Source organism: Euprymna scolopes, chromosome 25 (genome assembly GCF_053919585.1).
Source record: "Euprymna scolopes isolate OS-2025 chromosome 25, ASM5391958v1, whole genome shotgun sequence".
In the NCBI taxonomy this organism is placed as follows: Eukaryota; Metazoa; Mollusca; class Cephalopoda; order Sepiida; family Sepiolidae; genus Euprymna; species Euprymna scolopes.
The window spans coordinates 15,471,607-15,495,666 of record NC_136506.1 but is presented as its reverse complement, the minus strand read 5'-3'; the positions used below and the strand labels follow the sequence as shown (position 1 = coordinate 15,495,666).

General features: G+C 31.7%; 1 protein-coding gene across 19 annotated transcripts in view; it reads right to left on the bottom strand.

The window, feature by feature from the left end:
- Positions 1–9,674: 9,674 nt before the first annotated feature.
- Positions 9,675–24,060, bottom strand: part of LOC145247280 (suppressor of lurcher protein 1-like) — a 1,714,203-nt gene continuing 1,699,817 nt past the window's right edge. For all 19 annotated transcript variants that reach the window (XM_080108885.1, XM_080108889.1, XM_080108891.1 and 16 more), the window contains 2 exons: positions 15,534–15,754; positions 9,675–10,475 (listed from right to left, as the gene is read on the bottom strand). In XM_080108885.1, the coding sequence (XP_079965011.1) occupies positions 10,363–10,475; positions 15,534–15,754 (334 nt within the window). In that variant the 3' untranslated portion in view covers positions 9,675–10,362. The remainder of the gene's footprint in view (positions 10,476–15,533; positions 15,755–24,060) is intronic.

Genomic DNA, 24,060 nt, shown 5'->3' with positions numbered 1-24,060 from the left:
TAGAAATATAAGGTGTAAATATGTTTCTGACATTTTCTTAGATTCTAAGATTAAAATGGTTAGGCAAAAACCAACCCTAAAATGTAACCTATATATATATATATATATATATATATATATATATATATATATATATATATATATATATATATATAGGCTTATCTTGCAAATAGAAAATGAATGATATATATAATTATAAAAACTTAATATTTTATTTATATTTAAAATTACTTTTAAAAAAATTTTTTCTTACTAAACTTTCAGGAGTCTTTTATTAACCAATAATATGGTTTAAATCCACAAATGACAAGCTCGATATTAACTAACAAAAACAGTTTTAAAACAGATCTTATATATACAGCTCGTCAAAATAGTTTTATTTTGATTAACTACAAGATTTCTCACTCTCTCTCTCTCTCTTTCTATGTATATGTATATATAATATGTATGTATGTATGTATATGTATATATAATATGTATGTATGTATGTATATATATATATAGATAGATACCCACATATATATACACATATCGCACTCTTTTTGTCTCTCTGTATATATATATATATATATATATATGTATATATATATATATGTATGTATATATATGTATATATATACTGTGAAAGCAAAATCAAGACTTCAAAAAGGGTGTTGATGGCAACAAAAAGTGTATTTCATTTTACGTTACAATTGTTTCCATGTCCAGTCGAACAATTTCAAACATTATATCGTTTGAAAATTTTCCAAAACCAGCATTTCTTCAGACTTTATGAATAAACGCACTTTTTGTTATAGATATGGAAACGCTCATGAGCTTTTCCATATCTATAACAAAGGTAAATGTTTCTCACATGCTTTTCCCGTTAAGGGAAAGTTTCTTTTTATCTTCCTTTTCAAAAAATGCTCTATTGTCAAAAGTGTGTTCATTCATAAAGTCTGAAGAAATGCTGGTTTTGGAAATTTTTCAAACGGTATAATGTTTGAATTTGTTCGACTGGACATGGAAACAATTGTAACGTAAAATGAAATACACTTTTTGTTGCCATCAACACCCTTTTTTGAAGTCTTGATTTTTGCTTTCACAGTATATAAATGCTCAATTATGAAATATGATAATCTTGTAGCTTACTCCTTAAGTCTATTCTTTTTGGCTTAAAACTCATTGGTATATGAAAATTTACTGAATTACACGAACCCAGTATATTACATATAAGTCTATATATATATCTATATATCTATAAAAGTGAACGTATCTGTCTGTCTGTGTGTCTGTGCGTCTGTCTGTCTGCGTACATTTCCCTACGCAATAACTCTGTCAATTTTTAGTCTATAGACTCGAAATTTGAAATACCGGGTACTGAGATTTGGGAAAATCGATGTGACGGGTGTCAGCCAGAAATTTGGCTGTTAAGCTGTTAAGGGGTCAAATTTCAACGATTTGACCTTTAAGAACTCTACCAAACTCCTCCGACAATTTTGGGTCTACACCCTTGAACTTTTAGATATAGGTTCCGTGGACATAGATCTAACGTAATAACTTGATTTGAGGCCAAAACAACAAATTTTCAGGGGTCATAATAGGGGTCAAAGTTAAAAAAATTACCCCCTTTTTTTTTTTGCTCAGCATACACCTCTAAACACCCGGGCAACGCCGGGCACCCATGCTAGTATATATATATATATATATATATATATATATATATCATTTAGTATGAATGGATGTTATTAATAAAATACAAATGTAACCCAACAAGCTGCAAAATATTGTTGTTGCAGATGAAAGAGACATTGCTTTTTCAACTTCTTAGATTATTTGGCTTAACGGTATCGTTAAAAGTCAATTAACAATGTGAGGAAACAATAAGTCGTTTTTTATCGAAATTCTCCTTGTTATCCGGTCGAGCAGGCACTCCTTCACGGATGAGAGCTTCAACATAGGACAGGCTAAACGCAATCCAGCAATAGAACAGAGCAACAGTTCCGTCCACGTTTCTGATGATCATGATTTCATTTGTTCTTTATTAACGGCGTTGATTCAAAATGAGTTTTCATTAAATTAGTGTTCTCTGTAAGTAAATATCAAATTTAATTTCTTCTATCATTCTGCCACCAGACAATATCGCCCGTCAAGCTATAAATAAGCTTAGTTTGTAGGAAACTAACGGGGAGTCCCAAACTAAACATTACTTTTAAGAGACCGTTTTATTATCTTGAAATAATTGACACTTTTCAGATTATTCACCATTCACTCGGCAGTCAGCAAAAGTACACCAATGCATTTTGATGACCGGAAACTCTTTCATCTAAATACGTACGAGTCTTAGATACGATATTATCACGTTGACACATTGCTTCTCGTTAAATCACCGAACATAAGCAACGTTGAGCCTGGTCAGTATAAAATAAGTAACGATTAGGGAATATCAGGCGCTGTATGTAGGAGGACGTCGACACCTCCCTGCTAGAGCTGCAAAAACATAAGGCCGTCATCTCTGCTAATGACTAGGGTCCGCTTGTTAATTTCTTACTCCCATGAAACTTCCTCCTTTGGAGAAGGCTGGTTCAACCGTGCGGTGCAGTACTATGAGTCTTAGAAGAGATTAAATTATTTCATTCGTTTTTGAATTTCTATGGTTTGGTTAATAAAAATAAATCTAGAGTTATACAAATAGATTTATGGTGAGTTATGAGAAATATTTGAACCTCAGCAGTATATATATATATATATATATATATATATATATATATATATATATATATATATATATATGTACACATACACATACATCTATGTACATACATACATAGATACATACATACATATGTTTATGCACACACATACATATATACACACATCTATGTACATACATATATTTATTCATATGCACATATATATGTACACATCGATGTACATACAGACATATATATATATATATATACATACAAACACACACACACACATATATATATAGATATATATGTACACACATATATATTTATATATATATATTACAGGGTGCCGTAAAAATGTACTCACACTTTGACTGTTATCAGTGTTGTCTGGACAATAAAGATCATCAATTTGCGAACATGATTCTTCAATTATATTTGTCTTCTGTACTTTATGTTCATGAATAAATGTTTTATCGTCATTCGAAGTGTGAGTAGATTATTTTTTTTGCATTTTTTTAGATACCCTGTATATTTCATAAGTATTATCTCTGCTTATATTTAAATTGCTGAAAGGTAGTATTTTAGAAACCTGAACAGACATACTTTTGTGTGTTTTACATAAACTATTGATTACTTTAACTTCCAACAGGAAATATCTAGGAAATTTCTATCCAAGCAATAAAACATAACACGTATTATATATATATATATATATATATATATATATATATATATATATATATATATACATATATATATATATATATATATATATATAAGTGAACGTGTCTGTGTGTCTGTGTACATTTCCCTACGCAGTAACTCTGTCAATTTTTAGTCTACAGACTCGAAATTTTATATACAGGGTACTGAAGTTTGGAAAATTTGATGTGATCCGTGTTTAGCCAGAAATTTGGCTGTTAAGGGGTCAAACTTCAACGATTTGACCTTTGAGAACTCTACCAAACTCCTCCGACAATTTTGGGTCTAGACACTTGAAATTTTAGATACGGGTTCCTTGGACATGGGTCTAACTTAATAACTTGATTTGAGCCCAAAACAATAAATGTTAAGGGGTCATAATAGGGTCAAAGCTAAAAAAATTGACTTTTTTTTTTTTTTTTTGCTCAGCATGCACCTCCAAACACCCGGGCAACGCCGGGCCGAAATGCTAGTATATATATATATATATATATATATATATATATATATATATATATATATATATATAAGTAGTGGATTTATATATGCATATCTTATGAACCTTGACTGATGAAAACTATATATGTATGTTAAGTAGGTAACATGTGTGTATGTGTTGATTGCAATGCCCCAGACAATAAATATTCCTAGAATGATATAAAATGAAAACCTGTATTTAACCGTGTATGTAGGTGTGGATTTAGGTATATCATATATATGGACAGAATGTAGTAAACACTAGCACACATGTATGTTAAGAAAGTAACATGTGATATATCCATATGCTTATAACGTTATCTACATATATATATATATATATATATATGATATATATGATATATATATCATATATATATATCATTTAGTATGAATGGATGTTATTAATAAAATACAAATGTAATATCATAGATATGTTTTATATCGATTGCAATTGCCAAAAAGTGTATATTTTACACAAAGATTGTAATCTGCATTGAAACGTGTTTATGTTGAAATACAAATGTGATTCAGATTAATACATACATTCACACTCGTATATCTATGTGTTTTTTTTATATTCTGGTTCAAACTGTTTAAATCTAAATTTGTTGTACATTTCTTTCACTGATCACAGACTGTCTTTCATCTTGTTTTTTAACACATAGAAAACTTATAAAAACTGAATCTCTCCATATCACCTTTTTTTTTAAATAGTCTTTCCCCTTGCTCCGTTTACAGCATTTGCCTTAAACATTTTGTCCTCATGTCTAACCTAAACCAAACCAAAAAAAAAAAAAAAAATCAGTGAATTGAGGGGTAGTAGGAGAGGAAGAACAAAAATGTCTTCATCCACACCAGTTAAGTCCCTTTGATACTGATTAGGTCCGCCACCATCATAAAAAAAACTGAATATCAGTTCCAGCAAAATGGCACATTTATGAGTGATCACAGTTCACCCTCACCCCCAATCATCATCCAATATTCTTGGAGTTATGCTTAATGATAATCAGTTCCAGCAAAATGGCACACTGGTGAGTGATTACAGTCCACCTCCCCACCATCATCCCATAATTCTAGAGTGATACACCATGATAATCAGAGATGATCACCCTGGACAATGGTCTCCAAATTTGTTAATAAAACTCACAAACTTTCTACTAATTACTATTGCCTTTTTATGTGTAGTATGTATTTCTTAACTTAACTCGTGTCCAATGCGACGATAGATAATCTTAGACTACTGTTATAATAGAAGTAAAATAACTAAAAACTGATAATAATGCGAGTTTTGACCTTGAGCCAATTATAGCTGTTAGATCTGGAGTATTGTATTGAGAGATGTATTAGTACTTCTGATTTATAATAGTGTATTAATGAGACCAGATTTAAATAGGCGTAGAAGAGTCTGCTTTGCTTTATTTATACCTGTGATCTATATCACATAAAAACACTCGCACACATAGACATTTTTATTATATAATCTGAATGGAAGCCAGGATCAAATAGTGGAAACGGCAACCATACTTTTATAATCATTTTATGTGCTAATTTTCAAACAATGAGTAAAGGATTTCACAAACAGACAAGGTAGTTCGGTCAGTAATATTTTGTTAAAAGCTCTTTAACAAATATCTCCTATCCAGGAATAAATGACCAGTCAAGGCTACGTCATATCCGCTTAACTGCATACAGCTGATTCAATGTCAGAGTGTATAAAATTATTCACTTACTAGATGTTCTCAATCATAACTGGAAATTACAGACCAAATAAATAAAAACCAAACTTTAAATTGTTCCAAGTTATTTCATAACTTTTTGTTTTGTTTCGAATTTAATTTTCCCCAAATTATAAAATATCCCATCATTTCACAGTTTGGGATTTTTTTTTTTTTTTTTAACATTCTTTTCGTTGCTTTGTGTCATTTCTCTCTCTCTCTCTCTCTCTCTCTCTCTCTCTCTCTCTCTCTCTCTCTCTCTCTCTCTCTCTCTTATTAGTGAAGATACACAGGAAAGCAAAGCAGACCGACAAGCTTTTAATGTTTTGTTACTTATAATTGTCACATGTTGAAATGACTTATATCTATATAAAAGATTATTAATAAAAGTTGTCTATGTCTAATCATAATTGAATGCCTATTATATTCAAACATTATTAACTCAAACAAAATATTAGAAAGAAAGTTATAGAAAACAAAACAATGGTTATTCCTTAAATAACATGTTTCCCATTTTAGAAATAACATCTAATTAAACAACAGCTTATTTAACAAATATTTAACAATTTAAAGAAAAAATTTAATAATTGTGTGTTTGTTTTTCAAACTAGTTCTTATTCATTATAGAACATAAGTTAGCTGGAGTTTTTTTATTTATTTTTTGTTTAAAGAAAACAGGTAAGTTATTCACATTTTATATAACACTGGTAAGCACATAGGTTCAAGGAAGCATCTATGGGCCCTAGATAAAATGAATAAAATAAAGAAAACACATTTTTGTTACGGGTTGGGAAATATATTGGTTTCTTAAAAAAAAAAAAACGAATTAAAGCCTTTATCTTGAGGATCAAGAAGCTAAAGTCCAGATTTGAACATACCTGGGATGGAGAGAGGGACGATATAGCTGCAATTTGATTATTATTTTTTTCTGTCATTTTTTTCTTCTTTCCTTTTTATTTCTTTCCTTCCTTCCTTTCTCCTTCATTTCTCTAGTCATTTTTTTTTAAACATTATGTTGTTTGTCTGAGTTTTATTTCTGCACAAGTGATAGCTCTTAATCATCGAGCCATCTTTGAAAGAAGGATGAACAAAAATATCAATTATGGCTTGTTTTTTTTTTTTTTTTTAAAGACGTGAGAAATTAGTTAATTATTATGGCTTTTAAAATACATTTTCTTTTTTTTTTTTTTTCAAATTTTAAACCTAAATTTTTACATATGCATTATATAAAATAGCTCTTTTCTCATCCGCGTTTATAAGTGATTTTTACCGAATTACAGGTAAGGACTGTTGCTATAGCTACAGGTTTTCTTTCTTATTTGATCAATTAATATTAAACGAAATACATTGTTCCTTATCGAAACAGCTCCTAAACTTATGTGGATTAATACGCACCACATGCACTTTTATATGTGCATAGCTTTGTGCAAACGTTCACACCGTCATGACATGGGGTGCGTTGTGATAAAAGTTAAAGCATTTTATTTATTTATTTTTTTTTTTTTTACAATTTAATAAATTCAAGCAAGATTGTCAGGAAAATTTTTAATCAAATTACTCATTTGTTTTCTTGGTAAACTTAATGTAAAAAACAGGCCCGAGAATTACAACAAAACTGTCATTTTTATCTCGTTGATCGTGGTAGATGTATAAATAAACAGTAAAAGAAAAGAATTCATCCACACACACATACATATATATATATATATATATATGTGTGTGTGTGTGTGTATGTATAATTTGGGCATACATTCTTTAGTTCTAATATATATATATATATATATATATATATATATGTATCACATATTTACATACATAATTGATGGTCATTTTTTTTTAAATAACTTTTTTTCTTTATTTGATCTTAACACCAACATTAAATTTTTGTTCATCTTTATTTCTTGAATTTTCTGTGTGGGTAAATATTTGTGTGTGTATGTGTGTGTGTGTTTTAATATATATATATATATATATATATATATATATATATATATATATATATATATATATATATATATATATATATATATATATATATATATACCAGGCAAACAAACCACTTTGTTTAAAAAGGAATTCAATCAGGAAAAGGGGATTTTCTTTCGTTTTTTTCCTTTCTTCAACGTTTTTCTGTGTTTTTTCTTTTGAAATCATTTTTAAAAATTTAAAGGTAAAGGAGTTATTTATTTCTTTGTTTTTTTTTTTTCTTTTCGTAATTTTTTTTTTAACTATATCAGTTCCAACTTGTTCAAAATGTTACTTGACGTTTATTATTTTTTTGTTTTGTTTTTAACTGGTCTTTCAAATTGTGTTATCAAAGTGTGATGAGCTTATGGTTCGGCAGGTGATAGATCTCTTCTTTTTTTTTTTTAATTATTATTAAAAAATGCAGTTACACCTGATTTTTTTTTTCTTTTTCTTGATTGTAAAAAAATTTTAAAAAGAGAAAGAAATACACTTTTTTTTTTTTTTTGTCTTTAGAAATAAATCCACAAATGAGAACGATGGACATATAAGAGGGGAAGAAAAAAAAAGTCCTTTTTTTTTTTTGTTTGTTTGTTGGTATATGTTTAAGGTCTTATCTCCCCCTTATAATGTTGTTGTTTTTATAATATCAAATTGTCACCAGCAGTGATATGTGTTCATTTGTGGGCTAGCTAGCCCCATAAGATTTTTATGCTATCCAAATCATTCTGTCTGTTGAGTTTTTTTTTTCCCTTTCTTTTTGCTCTTCGCCATAAACCATTTCTGATAACCTATCAATTTCGCCTTCATTTTTGTATTGGATTTTCTTTCCTTTTTTTTTTTTTTTTTTGTTGAGTTTTTCACTCAGTTTTGGCTGCGGTTAAAAAAATGGTATATTTGTATATATATATATATATATATATCTCTATATATATAATATATATTTTAAATTATTATTTGAGCACCAGGGAAAATATTTCTGTTTACTTATATAATTTGTTTGTGGTTTACATAATAAACATAACATGCATTATAATATATATATATATGTGTGTTGTGTATAAGCATATTATATAGAACCACCTTATATATAAGTATACATGCATGCATGTAATTATATTATTCACCTGTATATTCTGACCAGAAATCCCTGCTTTTATGGAGCTCAATTATTAAATAAGAAAACTTCTCTTCCTGCAGCATTATTATTATAATAATCTCAGTTCAATACATGATAGTTTAAAGACTCGACAATGCCAGCCATTTCTTTCATTCCCTTATTTTTCCTTTACTAATGTTGGTTGACTGGCCTGCCTTCCTGCCAACCACATGAAGAAGTAGTAGTAGTAGTAGTAGTAGTAGTAGTAATATGCTACAAATCCAGGAACGAGATTTTCAGACACAGAATTTTGGAAACAATTTCCATTATTATTATTATTATCATTATTATTATTATTATAATTATTATCATTATTATTATTATCATTACTATTATTATAGTTATACATTTTTATTTCTCTTCCATGACTGATATCTTTATTTGTAACATTCAGGATAAAGTCCACATCTCCTGCTTTAATAACTCAATGCCCCTCCCCCATGTGAAAATATCTTCTTCTTCTTTTTTTACCACACAACTAAATCAGAATTTCACATACAGATATCAAGTTTCCTTTTGTTTATTAATGGGATAAATTTAACTTTTCATAAATATATTTCTTTAGGAAAAAAAAAATATTGGGAGGGTTGTCGTATCACACGTAAATGTGTGTATATCTCATCCATTATGTATGTATGTATGTATGTATGTATGTATGCATGTATGCATGTATGTATATATTTATTTAGATGTGTGTGTGTGTGTGTGTGCGTGTGTGTGTGTGTGTGAAAACACAAGATTGACTTAAAATAATTTAACTAATATCAACTTAATATCCTATGTCAGGAAATCAACGCTTACCAAAAAAACAAAAACAAAAATTAAAATACTACAATGTTAAATATCAATTTATAATAAATGATCTTCTAGTTTTATTATATAATAATAATAATAATAATAATAATAATAATAATAATAATAATAATAATAATAATAATAATAATAATAATAACATGGCTTAAACCGAAACTCGATATATACGTTTTAAATTATTTTTTTTTTACTTTTTATTAGGAAGGGGTATATAAAAAAGCAGAGAAAAGTTAAGCCAATCCGTTGTTTTAAAATGTCTGTTGCTTCACAAAGGGATTATAATTCGTGATGATGATATAATAATAGTAATAATAATAATGATAGTAATAATAATAATAATGATAATAGTAATAATAGTAATAATAATTATGATAATTTTTCAAAGTTATTTCATTTTTTTATGTATAAAGGAAAGGAAGGAAAAAACTTATATCCAAAATGCTTGAATTAAAAAAAAAAAAAAACAGATGGATAGCAAATACAGAGCTACCCATGTCTTTCTTTCATTTGTTTTTTCCTTCATGGAAACGGAGGGAAGGGGAAATCTGTTTGAGGAAAAGTGGCAAGCTTTTTTTTTTTAAATTCTTTTAATTTTTTTTTTGTTTGTTTACACAATAATAACATGCCACTGTAGTCAATCACAATCATGATTATATCATTCAAACCATCTGAGAGTCGTGGGTATCAGATCCGAGGCAGGTGAGTTTGGCTGAAGCATGTGTCTGGTTTTTACTCAGTAATGATTATATATTTTTTTTTTGTTGTCACTCATTTTTTATTGATCTTTTTTTTTTTCCTTTTTTTTCTTTTTTCTGACTTCATTTTTAAAAATGTCCAAATGGAATTAATATTGTCACAACATGAAAAAAACCAGTAAACACAAAACACTCGTCCATTGTTGTCTATATTCATGTAAAGAACGGCTATTGCCAGTTATATATATCTCTGTCTTAGAATTATCTTCGTCTGCAAAAGAAACAAAAAATAAATAAATGTAGTAATGTATTAACAACTCGCATTTCTTACATACATACATAATATATACAAGTTAGAAAAGTATTTCTTTTAAGGCATAAAAATGGTTAAACAATGTATCAATTAGCAAATTTAAAAATAAAACTACAGTAGAACCCCGGGATACGATTTTTTCCAGTTACAATATGTAATACGATGTTCTTATTTTTTTTTTTGGTACTTGATTACAGTATTTGCCCCGCCTTACGGTGCTATAATATTATTTGATTATATACATGTGTATTATATACTGCACTGAGTGTGTGCGTTGGAATTCTTAATCCGGCAGGAGGATGTGATGCGTCTAGGGTGTTAGGTATAAGTTAGTGTTAAGTTCATGCTTGCATGCCTTCTTGCTTTCAGCTAACACCGCTGGCTAACCTCACGATGAAAAGGGAGCAAGCATGCATAAGTCTTCTCTGCCAGTACATGGCTTCTCCATCAGCAAGACTTCTACAGTTCCTCCACGTTGGCCACACACGGTAACTGACTAAACTTGTAGGAGATCTTGGAGTAGTAGGGGACCCCAGAGGTAGTGCGTTATGGCCCAGCGATGTGTGGACATGGCCTGACACACCACCAACCCTAAGCCAATGTCTTGTGGGTGCCCTTGGTTGGACGAAGACTAGGGGGAACCAACCCCAAAATCAAACACCACTGCCTTATGGGCCTTATCACAGCAAAAGGCTAAGAGATGGGAACTGACTGAGACATCTTACTGCTGCTTTGCAGTTTTCCTTAAAAGGCTATGGAACCTCATCCAAAAGAAAAGGCGTAGCCTCCTCTGCTGCCAGTCGTCGCGGGTTCTCTCCACTGGACATGAGCATTGGAGGTTCAGAGGGTGTCTATCTGATGCACAACAGATACTGCACCTAAACTGCGCAAGCAAGTTTGGAGCCAAGGTGGAAAGTTCTGTAGCGATGGAGTGAGACTACGCCAACACTGAGGGATAAAGCACTGAGACCCCGACTACTTATCATCAAGATTGACGGACTGCATGATGATGATGATGATACTATACCGTATTTTGTTACTAATTTTTAATGCCATATCCCGGGGTTCTACTGTACAATATTTAATTTGAAACGTATCAATTTTCAAAGTGTACTTTTATAAACTTGACAAAGCAAAATATAAAAATTGAATGTAATTTCTACCTTGGATGTTATTTTATGGTATGTACATTTTTTTATGCTTTAAAAAATAGTTAAAAATCATATATCTATAATTGCTAAAGAATAAATAGATTTTATTATCATTTAATTAATCTTTTTCAATCGATAAGGAAGGAGGACTCTGTTGAAAAAAACAAATCAAGGGGGTCCGCTGAGCCTGTGCTGTAAATTTTATCATTATTATTTAATTTATTTTTTTCAATCGATAAGGAAGGACTCTGTTGAAAAAATGAATCAAGGGGGTCCGTGTGATGATAACCTATCAATTTCGCCTTCATTTTTTTATTGGGTTTTCTTTTTTTTTTTTACTTGGTTTTGACTGCGGTTTAAAAAATGTTGCTGTTGTTGTTGTTGTTGTTGTTGTTATTATTATTATTATTATTATTATTGCTGTTGTTGTAATAATAATAATAATAATAATAATAGCAGCAGGGAAAATATTACGAACAAAAACATCCATCATGATGTAACATGTGTATGAGAAGTAACGTCACCAGTGAAGGGAGGGAAGGACTATAAAAAAGAGAAAGACGAATCTCGTGAGAGACCTGGAGAACCTCATAGTGTATTGAAGAGGAAATAAATGCCACCATATGTACGGATGTATAAATTTTTTTTACTACTTATTACTATATTATTTATAATTATGATTAATTGTTCCCAAATCGTGTTAAATATACTAGGCTTAGTAATTGATCATCACCCAGAATATATATGGTTTCCTTAAGCCAGATTACTCTTTATTGTCCTTCTCCATTTATAATTTTTATTTCATCCCAAAAGAGTAGAGGGGTTCCCTTTTACATCCATATATATTCCATTCTAACTGATTTTTTAATCTCTCCAATGTTTTTCTAATCTTACTGTTAGTGAATAACGTGGCTCACATTTGATGAATGTTATTGTGTCCGTATTGCTCTCTTTTGTGCCAGTCCTGGATATGACCTTAAACTATATCCAGTGGTGAGGCCCCAGCTTGCCGGCTTTGGGGAGTGTGGAGTCACCCTTTAATTGCCATTGCTCCCAGGTCCACTCTGACCCGAACTGGTAGTACCTGTTAGGGTCCCAACTATGGATTAAATAGGAACCGACTTGAAAACAACAAATATATTCTATTAAAAATGTTCCTTCAAAATCTTTGGATTCGGCATTAAATAATCTGAAAAGGGTTGATATGCCGTAAAACAAAAACAACCAACCAACCATCTCTTTTGTGATGTAGACTGCATATAACGTGTTGGATAACATTACAATGAGCCACCATGGAATGTATAATACTTTAAGGAGATGACTGTTATTATGCCTTATGCAGTTTTAGGTCACTCTGGAGCAAGGTGCAGCACCTGTTAGTCTCTCTCTCATATTGTAAAGGCTTGTCATTACAGGGTCTACATGGAGTTTCTCAGTCGTGGTGAAGGCGGAACATCTAGGAAAAGAGGACTCAGTTGAAAAAACGGATCAAGAGGATCTTTTGACATTGTACAGCAATCTTCTAGTGATGTTCACACACAAAAAAACTCGCTATGAGCCACCATGATAGCAGTGGGGCTTAGAAAACTATCATAGGAATTCCCATGTTAGCACGCAATCTGGTGTAACTGAAGATAGTGAAAGGTAGATCCAGATGTGATAAAACAAGCCGAGCATGCGAGGTCTGCCTTCTCGAGTGAAAAATTTATTTTCACCATGACTAACATTTGTGCATAATTTTTAAAGAATCCAAGGCGTGGTTATTGAGAAAAGTACAAACATATAAAGGGATGAACGATTTGGGGACAATTTAGCCCCTATAATGCCCCTTAGGGGGGCAATCAGAGTTATCCCAGAAAATGCATTTTAGCAAAAAATTTAGTTTCACCATGACTAATGTTTATGCAAAATTTTAAAAAACCAAAGCATAGTTATTGAGAAAACTGTGAACAGATAAAGGGATGAACGATTTAGGGGCAATTTAGCCCCTGTAATGCCCCATAGGGAGGGAGCAACCAGAGTTATTGCGGAAAATGCATTCTGGCAAAAATTTACTTTCGCCATGACTGATGTTTGTGCAAAATTTTTAAAAACTAAGGCAAAAAGTCCGAACAAATGAAGGGATGAATGATTTGGGGGCAATTTTACACCTATAAACGAACGGGAATGAATTACTAGGTCCAATCTCTCTTTTGTTGAGAGACAAATAAAGATTGAATTGCAGAAAAGTTTTAATTTTTATTAACATGGCTGTCATCTTAGGCGAGTCAGCCTGTAATAAACATTGCTTAGCATTCCCCACTCATTTTTATTTGTCTGTTTTTGAGCTGCCTCGCAAAGATGTAGACATGAATAAATATTTTTATATCTTTCCAACTTGTTGTCTTTCAATCATGCACCATGTAAGCTTAATAATAAACATACAAATCGTATTCACATAGCAAATTTTTTACACAATTTCTATCGTTTTCAAGCGAAAAGCATTTCTTTTAAGGCATAAAAATGCTTGAGCAAAATGTTATTTTTTATAAACTTTAAAAAAAGAGGTGCATGGTTTAATTTAAAATTCATTCATTTTCAAAGTGCACTTTTATAAACTATACAAAGTAAAATATAAAAACTTAATTTAAATTTAATCTAAAAAATAATCTTGGATGTTATTTTATGTTATATAAATTTTTATTGCACTTCAAAAAAATTTAGTTAAAAATTATATAGCTATATCAGTAATAATCGCTAAATAATATATTTTTGGAGGACCAACCTTGGGTGTTCTAAAAGACAGTCTCCAGGGCTGCATTAAACAATTGGAGAAATGCATGACTCTGGGTGGTTCCTAGATAAAGAATAATTAATAACAGTGCCAAGTTTCGTTGCTTTACTGCTATAAGAAGTGTCTCAGAGCAATTACTTATTAAATGCATTGATTGTTAAATCTAATATATAAAATGCTATATATTTGTCTGTCTCCATATTTTCAAGCTCTATCACTTCCGAAAGTAAAAATCGCAGAGTGGCGCTAGGGGTCTCAAATGATTGGAATTTTTACAGACCGTTCTTTTATGGGTCTGTAGCCGATTAAAATAGTTTTTAAAAGGTCAAAAATGGGTCGAAATTGAAAAAATTGTTATACATTTTGTACATTCATCTTAGTTTATTTTTTATTTTTAATCAGTACATATGCAGGTCACGTTGGTACAGTGGTAACGTCACCAGTCTTGAATGATACAGTTTTGGTGTCAATTCTAGCTGATTGCACCCAAATAATTTTATTAGTGTTGGGACGATTAATCGGAATCAGGAATCGGAAGATTTTTGGGTATCGAAATCGGAAAAAATGATGCCAAAACGATTCTTTTAATTGTTTTTTTTTTATTTCATTTTATTTAAATCAAAATCTTCCATTGCTGGTAATAATGATAAAATAACAAATATTTATTGATTTTGAAATATCAGTAAAGCTAAAATCGATAGGTGTATTTTAACGTTTAGGAATATTTCTGCATATTAAACATGTGTTTTTACGAAAATCAGGGGAAATAACTATCTTATAGTTAAATAATTAGAGATTTATAAAGAATCAGCATCGATACTTGTATCGAATTCGGGAATTTAGCTCGGAATCGGTAATTGTATCGGAATTGAGAAAAATATTGGAATCGTCCCATCACTAAATTTTATTTTTATTTTCGCAATTACGACTCTATAATAATATATACGAAATCTGGATTAATTAAATTGTAATATTTAAGTGTATTTTATGCCCGGGCAAAGCCGGACCCCCCCCCCCCAGCTAGTAATAAATAAATTTAATTATTATTTGATTAATCGTTTTAAGTCGATAATTTCGTTGAAGTATACTTACATTTTGACTTCACATTTGTTTGTTCAAATCTGTATTGAGCCTGAAACCCATGAGCATCATAAATGCCATTGGATTTGAATGTGACTTTAAAAAATTCTCCATCTGATTTGACGGTATTATTCTTGCCTGTACGCAGGCCGCAGTATCGGTCCATCTTTCTATCCCGTGTAGTAAAGAAGTTGGAGAAAGCTACATAATCACTTTTAGTCTCTTCCTCGCACCTGCAAAAAAAAATAATGATAAAATTAGAAAAAAAAATTAATATGCATAAACAGTGAAACAGCATTGAACTTTAGTGAAAAAAAAGCAAATATATAACAAATAAATGTTAGCAAAGGCAAGATAATTTACTCTTCAACCAAACTTGGTAGATTTTTAGTGGTTTTACTTAATGTAAAACTTTTATTCGGCTCCAAAAAAAACAAAAAAAAAAAAAACAAGCAAATTCAAAGAGTACGAATAAACCTTTTACATTTGGTAGAATCGTAACTGATCTTGCCTTTGGTAACATTCATTTATTATATATTTGATTTCTTACCACTTTTTCGAAGGACTGTGGACATTAAAATATACCTAAAAATCAACTGCAATCAGTATATTGACATAAATCATTACTTGCAAAACAAAATGTTCATTTTATGAGATTGGAATGGTTGCACAATTAAGCCATCTGGCTAGGATGAGTATCTGTTCTGTCTCGTCAGAGAAGAATAAATTAAAAAATACTACAATATCAAAACTTATGATATATATCGCTGTCTTTCAAATAGATTTTCTCTAATCATTTCCAAAACGGAAACTGCAGCATCTCCAAAGTTTCTCAATGACATACATAGGTTTCTCACTTCCGCTTGGTAATACTATAATTCCGCATAAATCAAATTCAGCAAATTACACTTTCTTTCTCTTGTCTCCTTGGATCAAACTTGAAGCCAATTAATATTTTACGATCAAACAATATTGTAACTCTTTAAGACAAAATCTATGATCAAATAATATTGTAAAAATTTTCTGATCAAATAATATCGTAAAAATTCTATGATTAAATGATATTGTAAAAATTTCATGATTAAATGATATTCTAAAAATTTTATGATTAAATGATATTGTAAAAAATTTCTGATTAAATATTATTGTAAAAATTTTCTGATTAAATGATATTGTTAAAAATTTCTGATTAAATATTATTGTGAAAATTTTCTGATTAAATGATATCGTAAAAATTTTATGATCAAATGATATTGTAAAAATATTATGATTATGTACTGTCTGATGTATATTGGTAATATTGATACCTTGATATTTAGTATATTTTAGACAATCTAGAGTGGAATGATAAAATCTGTTTCATCTATTCATCAATAAATAAGCACTCATGTTCATATTTAGTATACATGAATTCAAGCAAATACATGAATGTGTGCAAATATCCTATAAAGTCAAGTGAATGCATGAATGTGTGCAAATATCCTATAAAGTCAAGTGAATACATAAATGTGTGCAAATATCCTATGAAGTCAAGCGAATATATGAATGTGTGCAAATATCCTTTAAATTCAAGCGAATGCATGAATGTGTGCAAATATCCTATAAAGTCAAGCGAATACATGAATGTGTGCAAATATCCTATAAAGTCAAGTGAATACATGAATGTGTGCAAATATCCTATAAAGTCAAGCGAATACATGAATGTGTGCAAATATCCTTTAAATTCAAGCGAATGCATGAATGTGTGCAAATATCCAATAAAGTCAAGCGAATATATGAATGTGTGCAAATATCCTATAAAGTCAAGCGAATACATGAATGTGTGCAAATATCCTATGAAGTCAAGTGAATACATGAATGTGTGCAACTATCCTTTAAATTCAAGCGAATACATGAATGTGTGCAAATATCCCATAAAGTCAAGCGAATACATGAATGTGTGCAAATATCCTTTAAATTCAAGCGAATACATGAATGTGTGCAAATATCCTATAAATTCAAGCGAATACATGAATGTGTGCAAATATCCTTAAAATTCAAGCGAATACATGAATGTGTGCAAATATCCTATAAAGTCAAGTGAATGCATGAATGTGTGAAAATATCATATGAAGTCAAGTGAATACATGAATGTGTGCAAATATCCTTTAAATTCAAGCGAATGCATGAATATGTGCAAATATCCTATAAAGTCAAGCGAATATATGAATGTGTGCAAATATCCTTTAAATTCAAGCGAATACATGAATGTGTGCAAATATCCTATAAAGTCAAGTGAATACATGAATGTGTGCAAATATCCTTTAAATTCAAGCGAATGCATGAATGTGTGCAAATATCCTATAAAGTCAAGCGAATACATGAATGTGTGCAAATATCCTATAAAGTCAAGCGAATACATGAATGTGTGAAAATATCCTATAAAGTCAAGCGAATACATGAATGTGTGCAAATATCCTATAAAGTCAAGCGAATACATGAATGTGTGCAAATATCCTATAAAGTCAAGCGAATACATGAATGTGTGAAAATATCCTATAAAGTCAAGCGAATGCATGAATGTGTGCAAATATCCTATAAAGTCAAGCGAATACATGAATGTGTGCAAATATCCCATAAAGTCAAGCGAATGCATGAATGTGTGCAAATATCCTTTAAATTCAAGCGAATACATGAATGTGTGAAAATATCCTATAAAGTCAAGCGAATACATGAATGTGTGCAAATATCCTATAAAGTCAAGCGAATGCATGAATGTGTGCAAATATCCTTTAAAGTCAAGCGAATACATGAATGTGTGAAAATATCCTTTAAATTCAAGTGAATACATGAATGTGTGCAAATATCCTATAAAGTCAAGCGAATGCATGAATGTGTGCAAATATCCTTTAAAGTCAAGCGAATGCATGAATGTGTGCAAATATCCCATAAAGTCAAGCGAATGCATGAATGTGTGCAAATATCCTATAAAGTCAAGCGAATACATGAATGTGTGAAAATATCCTATAAAGTCAAGCGAATACATGAATGTGTGAAAATATCCTATAAATCAAGCGAATACATTAATGTGTGCAAATATCCTATAAATTCAAGCGAATGCATGAATGTGTGCAAATATCCTATAAATTCAAGTGAATACATGAATGTGTGAAAATTTCCTATAAAGTCAAGCGAATACATGAATGTGTGCAAATATCCTATAAAGTCAAGCGAATGCATGAATGTGTGCAAATATCCTATAAATTCAAGTGAATACATGAATGTGTGAAAATATCCTATAAAGTCAAGCGAATATATGAATGTGTGCAAATATCCTATAAATTCAAGCGAATACATGAATGTGTGCAAATATCCTATAAATTCAAGCGAATACATGAATGTGTGCAAATATCCTATAAATTCAAGCGAATACATGAATGTGTGCAAATATCCTATAAAGTCAAGCGAATACATGAATGTGTGCAAATGTCCTTTTAATTCAAGCGAATACATGAATGTGTGCAAATGTCCTTTTAATTCAAGCGAATACATGAATGTGTGCAAATATCCTATAAAGTCAAGCGAATGCATGAATGTGTGCAAATATCCTATAAATTCAAGCGAATACATGAATGTGTGCAAATATCCTATAAAGCCAAGCGAATACATGAATGTGTGAAAATATCCTATAAAGTCAAGCGAATACATGAATGTGTGCAAATGTCCTTTTAATTCAAGCGAATACATGAATGTGTGCAAATGTCCTTTTAATTCAAGCGAATACATGAATGTGTGCAAATATCCTATAAAGTCAAGCGAATGCATGAATGTGTGCAAATATCCTATAAAGTCAAGCGAATGCATTAATGTGTGCAAATATCCTATAAAGTCAAGCGAATCTTTGAAAGTAATTTAGAATCAAATAATAATGTATTTACAATTTTTTTTTCATATATTAAGTAATAACAAATTTATTCTAGGACATCATATTCCTGAGGTTTTGCCATACTCGCCACGCTTGGCCTGTGGGTTGGCGAGTCTATTTAACCCATATCTGAAAGAGTTTGCTAGATGGCCGTTGGCGCTTGGTGCTCATCCGCCCTTAAGAAGGTTTCGTTTTTAGTCCTGTTGGGTGTCTAGCTACCCTCCTCATAAAGCAATCTTGATGAGGGCTGCCAGTTTAGTCGCTGACAATCTGACCATAGACAGGTGATACTCATTTACATGTTACAAGTAGTATTCCCATTAATGATCTGACAGCAAACATCAGAACAACAGAATGGACACATTGTGAACATAAGATGCCAAAGGGAAGAGCAAGAACGAGATGGAGGAATGACCTGATACAACACATAGGTCCCACATGACAGCGGATAGCTTGGGACAGAGTTAGATGACTAAGGTCCAGAGAGAGGTTCCTCATTGAGTGATAAAACCCTTATTGGTATTGAATAACACATTTGGGACCTGTAACAAGCAACTTTTACAGTCCATTCCGGTAGTCTTATTATTATTCATTATATTTCTAATGTCATGGGACTTTTCTTGTTTATGCTATCGAATATGGGTTAGAACTTAATAGTTTTAGATTTTTATAACTATAGCATACAAACAGAATAATAATGTGAATGCGATATTTGACTTTCTTATACCATCCGAGGGTCGAGAGCATCAGTTATGTAAGAAATTACCAAAAATGAATAGAAAGAAATTTGTATGTTCTTTTTATTTAAATGTTTAAAATGGCGCAAGTAAACTAAACTTCAGCCCTTGGCCCATCGACGAAATGTTGCATCCCTCTGCGTTTTCTTCAAGTACTTTAACGGTGAATGCTCTAACGAACTACAAGCACTTGTGCCTCCTCAACATAAATACCCCCGACAAACCCGACAAGCAGCTAAGTCCCACCCCTTCACAGTAGAGATCCCTAGATGTAAGAGAGCCTTCTACTCCAGTAGTTTCTTCCCCAGGACAGCTAGACTTTGGAATTCCCTGCCGGGTCCCTGCTTCCCCAACTGTACTGACGTGCAGAAGTTCAAGTGTAACGTGAACCGACATCTTGCTGCCCAACTTCCTACACAGTACGCCTGATGCCTATGTCCCTGATAGTAGCCCCCTACAACAAAGTGGAAATATGCCTCGTTTGGGGTAAAAATGTAATTTTAAAAAAAGTTTTAAAAAAGTAGTTCTCTCCTCCATTACTTTGTCCTTTACTCCCACATTCCAGCAGTGACGTCTCTGACAAAGCGGAAAGAATTGCCGTTTTCTGGATCAGAATCTATTTCATCTAACACTTATCGTTGGAAAAATTTTGGACTTTGAAATAGTATTTTTTAGTTCCTTACATCAAGTGGCTTAATGCATTGTCTGTAGCGATTTCCATAAAAAATGCTCTTTTTTTATTTGGGATGAAATCCAGCTTGAAGAACTTGGGAGATATCTCAGTGTTGGTTCTCGTTTTGGAATTTATAAGAGATCTGTGCGAAAGGCATAGCGGTATAGATCTATATGCCTTCTCATGGAATTATCACAAAAAAAGACAAATAAGTAAGAAAGAAAAAGATGTCAGTATTGTAATCGCCTGTGTTATTTTTTTTCTGTTGGTTACAGTAAAATGAGATCAGATAAACAACATTACGATACTTTACGCCCCCGCGAGATACCATTGTTGTGTGTAAGAGAAGAACAGTTCGAAATAGCAAAGAGGGAGAAGACAATCGAAAGAGAAATGAACAGAGTGAAACGGCTTGATTAAAGTCCGGGAAGCAGAGATGAAGGGGAGATCAAATATTGGATTTCAAGGCAGAGGACAAACGAAACACACAGATGAAGCAATAAGACAAGAAACCAGGAAGGAAATCTAATTAATAAAATATTAACCTATAAGAAATGTCATGGATTTTAATTTCGTAACATTATCAGTTTATGACATCAGTATAGAACGTATAACATATAGTTTTTAGGGACAAAGTATCAAATGCATACTTAATAGTTTTCAAACGTATATCTAACGCATAAATGACGTATAGTTTTTAAACGCGTAGTATCGACTGTATAAATAACAAATAGTTCTCAAACGTTTTAATAAAGTATTGTTTTCAAACGTGTAGTATCGAATGTATAAATAACGAATAGTTTTCAAACGCGTAGTACCAAGCGTATAAATAACGAATACTTTTCAAACGCGTAGTATCAAACGTATAAATAACGTATAGTTTTCAAGCACGTAGTATCAAACGTATAAATAACGTATAGGGCGTAGTATCGAACGTATAAATATCTTATGGTTATCAAGAGCGTAGTAGCAAACGTATAAATAACGTACATTTTTTCTAAGGCATAAATATCGAACGCTTAAATAAGAAATAGGTTTCAGGGTATCGAACGTATAACTATCACATAGTTTTCGAAAACTTAGTATCGAACGTATAAATAATGTATAGTTATCCAAGTCATAGTATCAAACAATATTAAAATATCAATATTTTTGACAACTCTCTTGGAATCTTCCTGAGATCTAGTTCTCCTGATTTCGGGCATTGCCAAAACACAAACAGATACTGTCAAGCAACATTTATTGTAAGAATGTCAAGTTTTGGACTCGAGAAATGAATTTTGTTGGCAGTCTATTTTATGGTTATAAATTTTGTTGGCAATCTCTTTTGCGATTAGTGCCAAATTTTTGAATATTTCTCTGGCCTGTGTTGATGGTTGATTACTAAGCTATAATATCATGCTCATAACAATAATGGCATAATTTGGCAAACACTCCCACAACTCAAACAATCATGGTGAGTGCGACTTTCCCGGGTTTTTCTACCTCCCACCCTTTTCTAAATAGCCTCGGCTAAACTCATTCGGAATATTTTTACATGAAGATGCAAATGAACGGAATAATTAGATTATCCAATAAGAATTATCAAGCAGTTTCATAAATTGCAGCCAAATATTTAAATTTTTATTCCCGCGCTCCCACAGCCTAATTTCTCTGTAGACCAACGTTTATAAATAAACAACTATAAGGATACCCAGCAATACTTCTATCTTTATCTCAGAAATGTAAGGAAAATATTTAAAATGTGATTAGAATTTTATCTTTTGATGATTAACTGGCTTGGCAAACTCGATTTTTCCAGAGTCAAACAATTTTAGCCGATCTCAGTGACTGACCCAACGGGTCACATTATATTTTCTAATATCTTCTATAGTTGCATTCGACATGGTGTAGCGAAAGGGATTTCAAGACTTGCATGTTGTAGTCTGCTTGGAAGCAATCTCATGGCAATGTGTTGCACAGATGTTAATGTGATAGTGTCAGAGGTATCTAGCTAACAGGGTTCTGGTAAAATATCCAAAAGGAGTTGGCATCTGTGCCTTCGAGTATGCCACGCAAATACATGACAGGTACAAAACTGCAAATTAATGGAAAGAAAGTGGTCGTCCTGTATCTGTTCAGGTCTGAACCTTCCCCGACTTTGTATGCAACTGGTGAGTCTTGCTGCTCTTCTGTGTCGAGGATAGAAACCTGCAATCTTGTGGATTAACCACTAGCTGTGACCAATGAAGAGGACTTCATGTAGGCAAGAGAATCTTGAGCAATGATCTTCGTGAGCTTTTATGTAGAAGTTGGAATGCAAATGCTTCTCTATCTGTGAAGGATCTCATTTGATAAAAATATGTTCTAACGTGGAATAGAGCTACTCGGATAAGAATTACTACTAAAAGGAAACCCATATGTAACCCTTAGTATTATATATTTGCTGCGGCCGGTCATTATATTTAATTTTCAGTCATTATAATAATAGCTAAATCTACTTTTATCACTGGTCTACGATGCATATACACAGACAGTAAGGAAAACACAACACAGCTGATCGATAAAATAATATTTTGTTTTATTTCACACAGACAACAGTTTTGGATTGACAGCTAATAACGGGTGTTTGACATAAGTGAAAGTACGTGAGGGTAGTATAAATGTTTGGCAGTTAAGAATGTATCAACTTGTTCTCGCTCTGTGACCGACTGCTCCGCTTTTTGTTTGTGTCGATTTATATAAACATTCTTTCCCCCTGGAATGTTTAATATTTTACATTGTCTATCGTTTCAACTCCTTTGACCGATATCCTCTCACATATTTTTGGTCAAATTATGCATTACAATAGACAATGGTGGAAACTTCCGCATTCCTCAAATGGACCAATCTGCATATGAGCAACGTATTGAATGCCTCTTTTCCCAGAGTCACCGGCCAAATATCCAACAATAGTTTCTCGCTTTTTTATGCAGCTCTTTCGTCGATGGAACAGCAATTGAAGCTTAGCTGATAGTGTGAGACCTATTAGTTTGGGGACTCTCTTTTGAACCCTGACTAAGAAGAAGAGACTATTAGTAGATGCACTGGCAATATACTCCATACATAGGCAAATTATGAACTTTTCTTCGTTTTACAACGCCAGTTGCTTACACGCATTTAACATCAGTATGTTTTTCTTCCTAACCACCACATATGACGTCTGCAAATATATGACACTAGGCACAGCTGGCTGTCAATACCCGG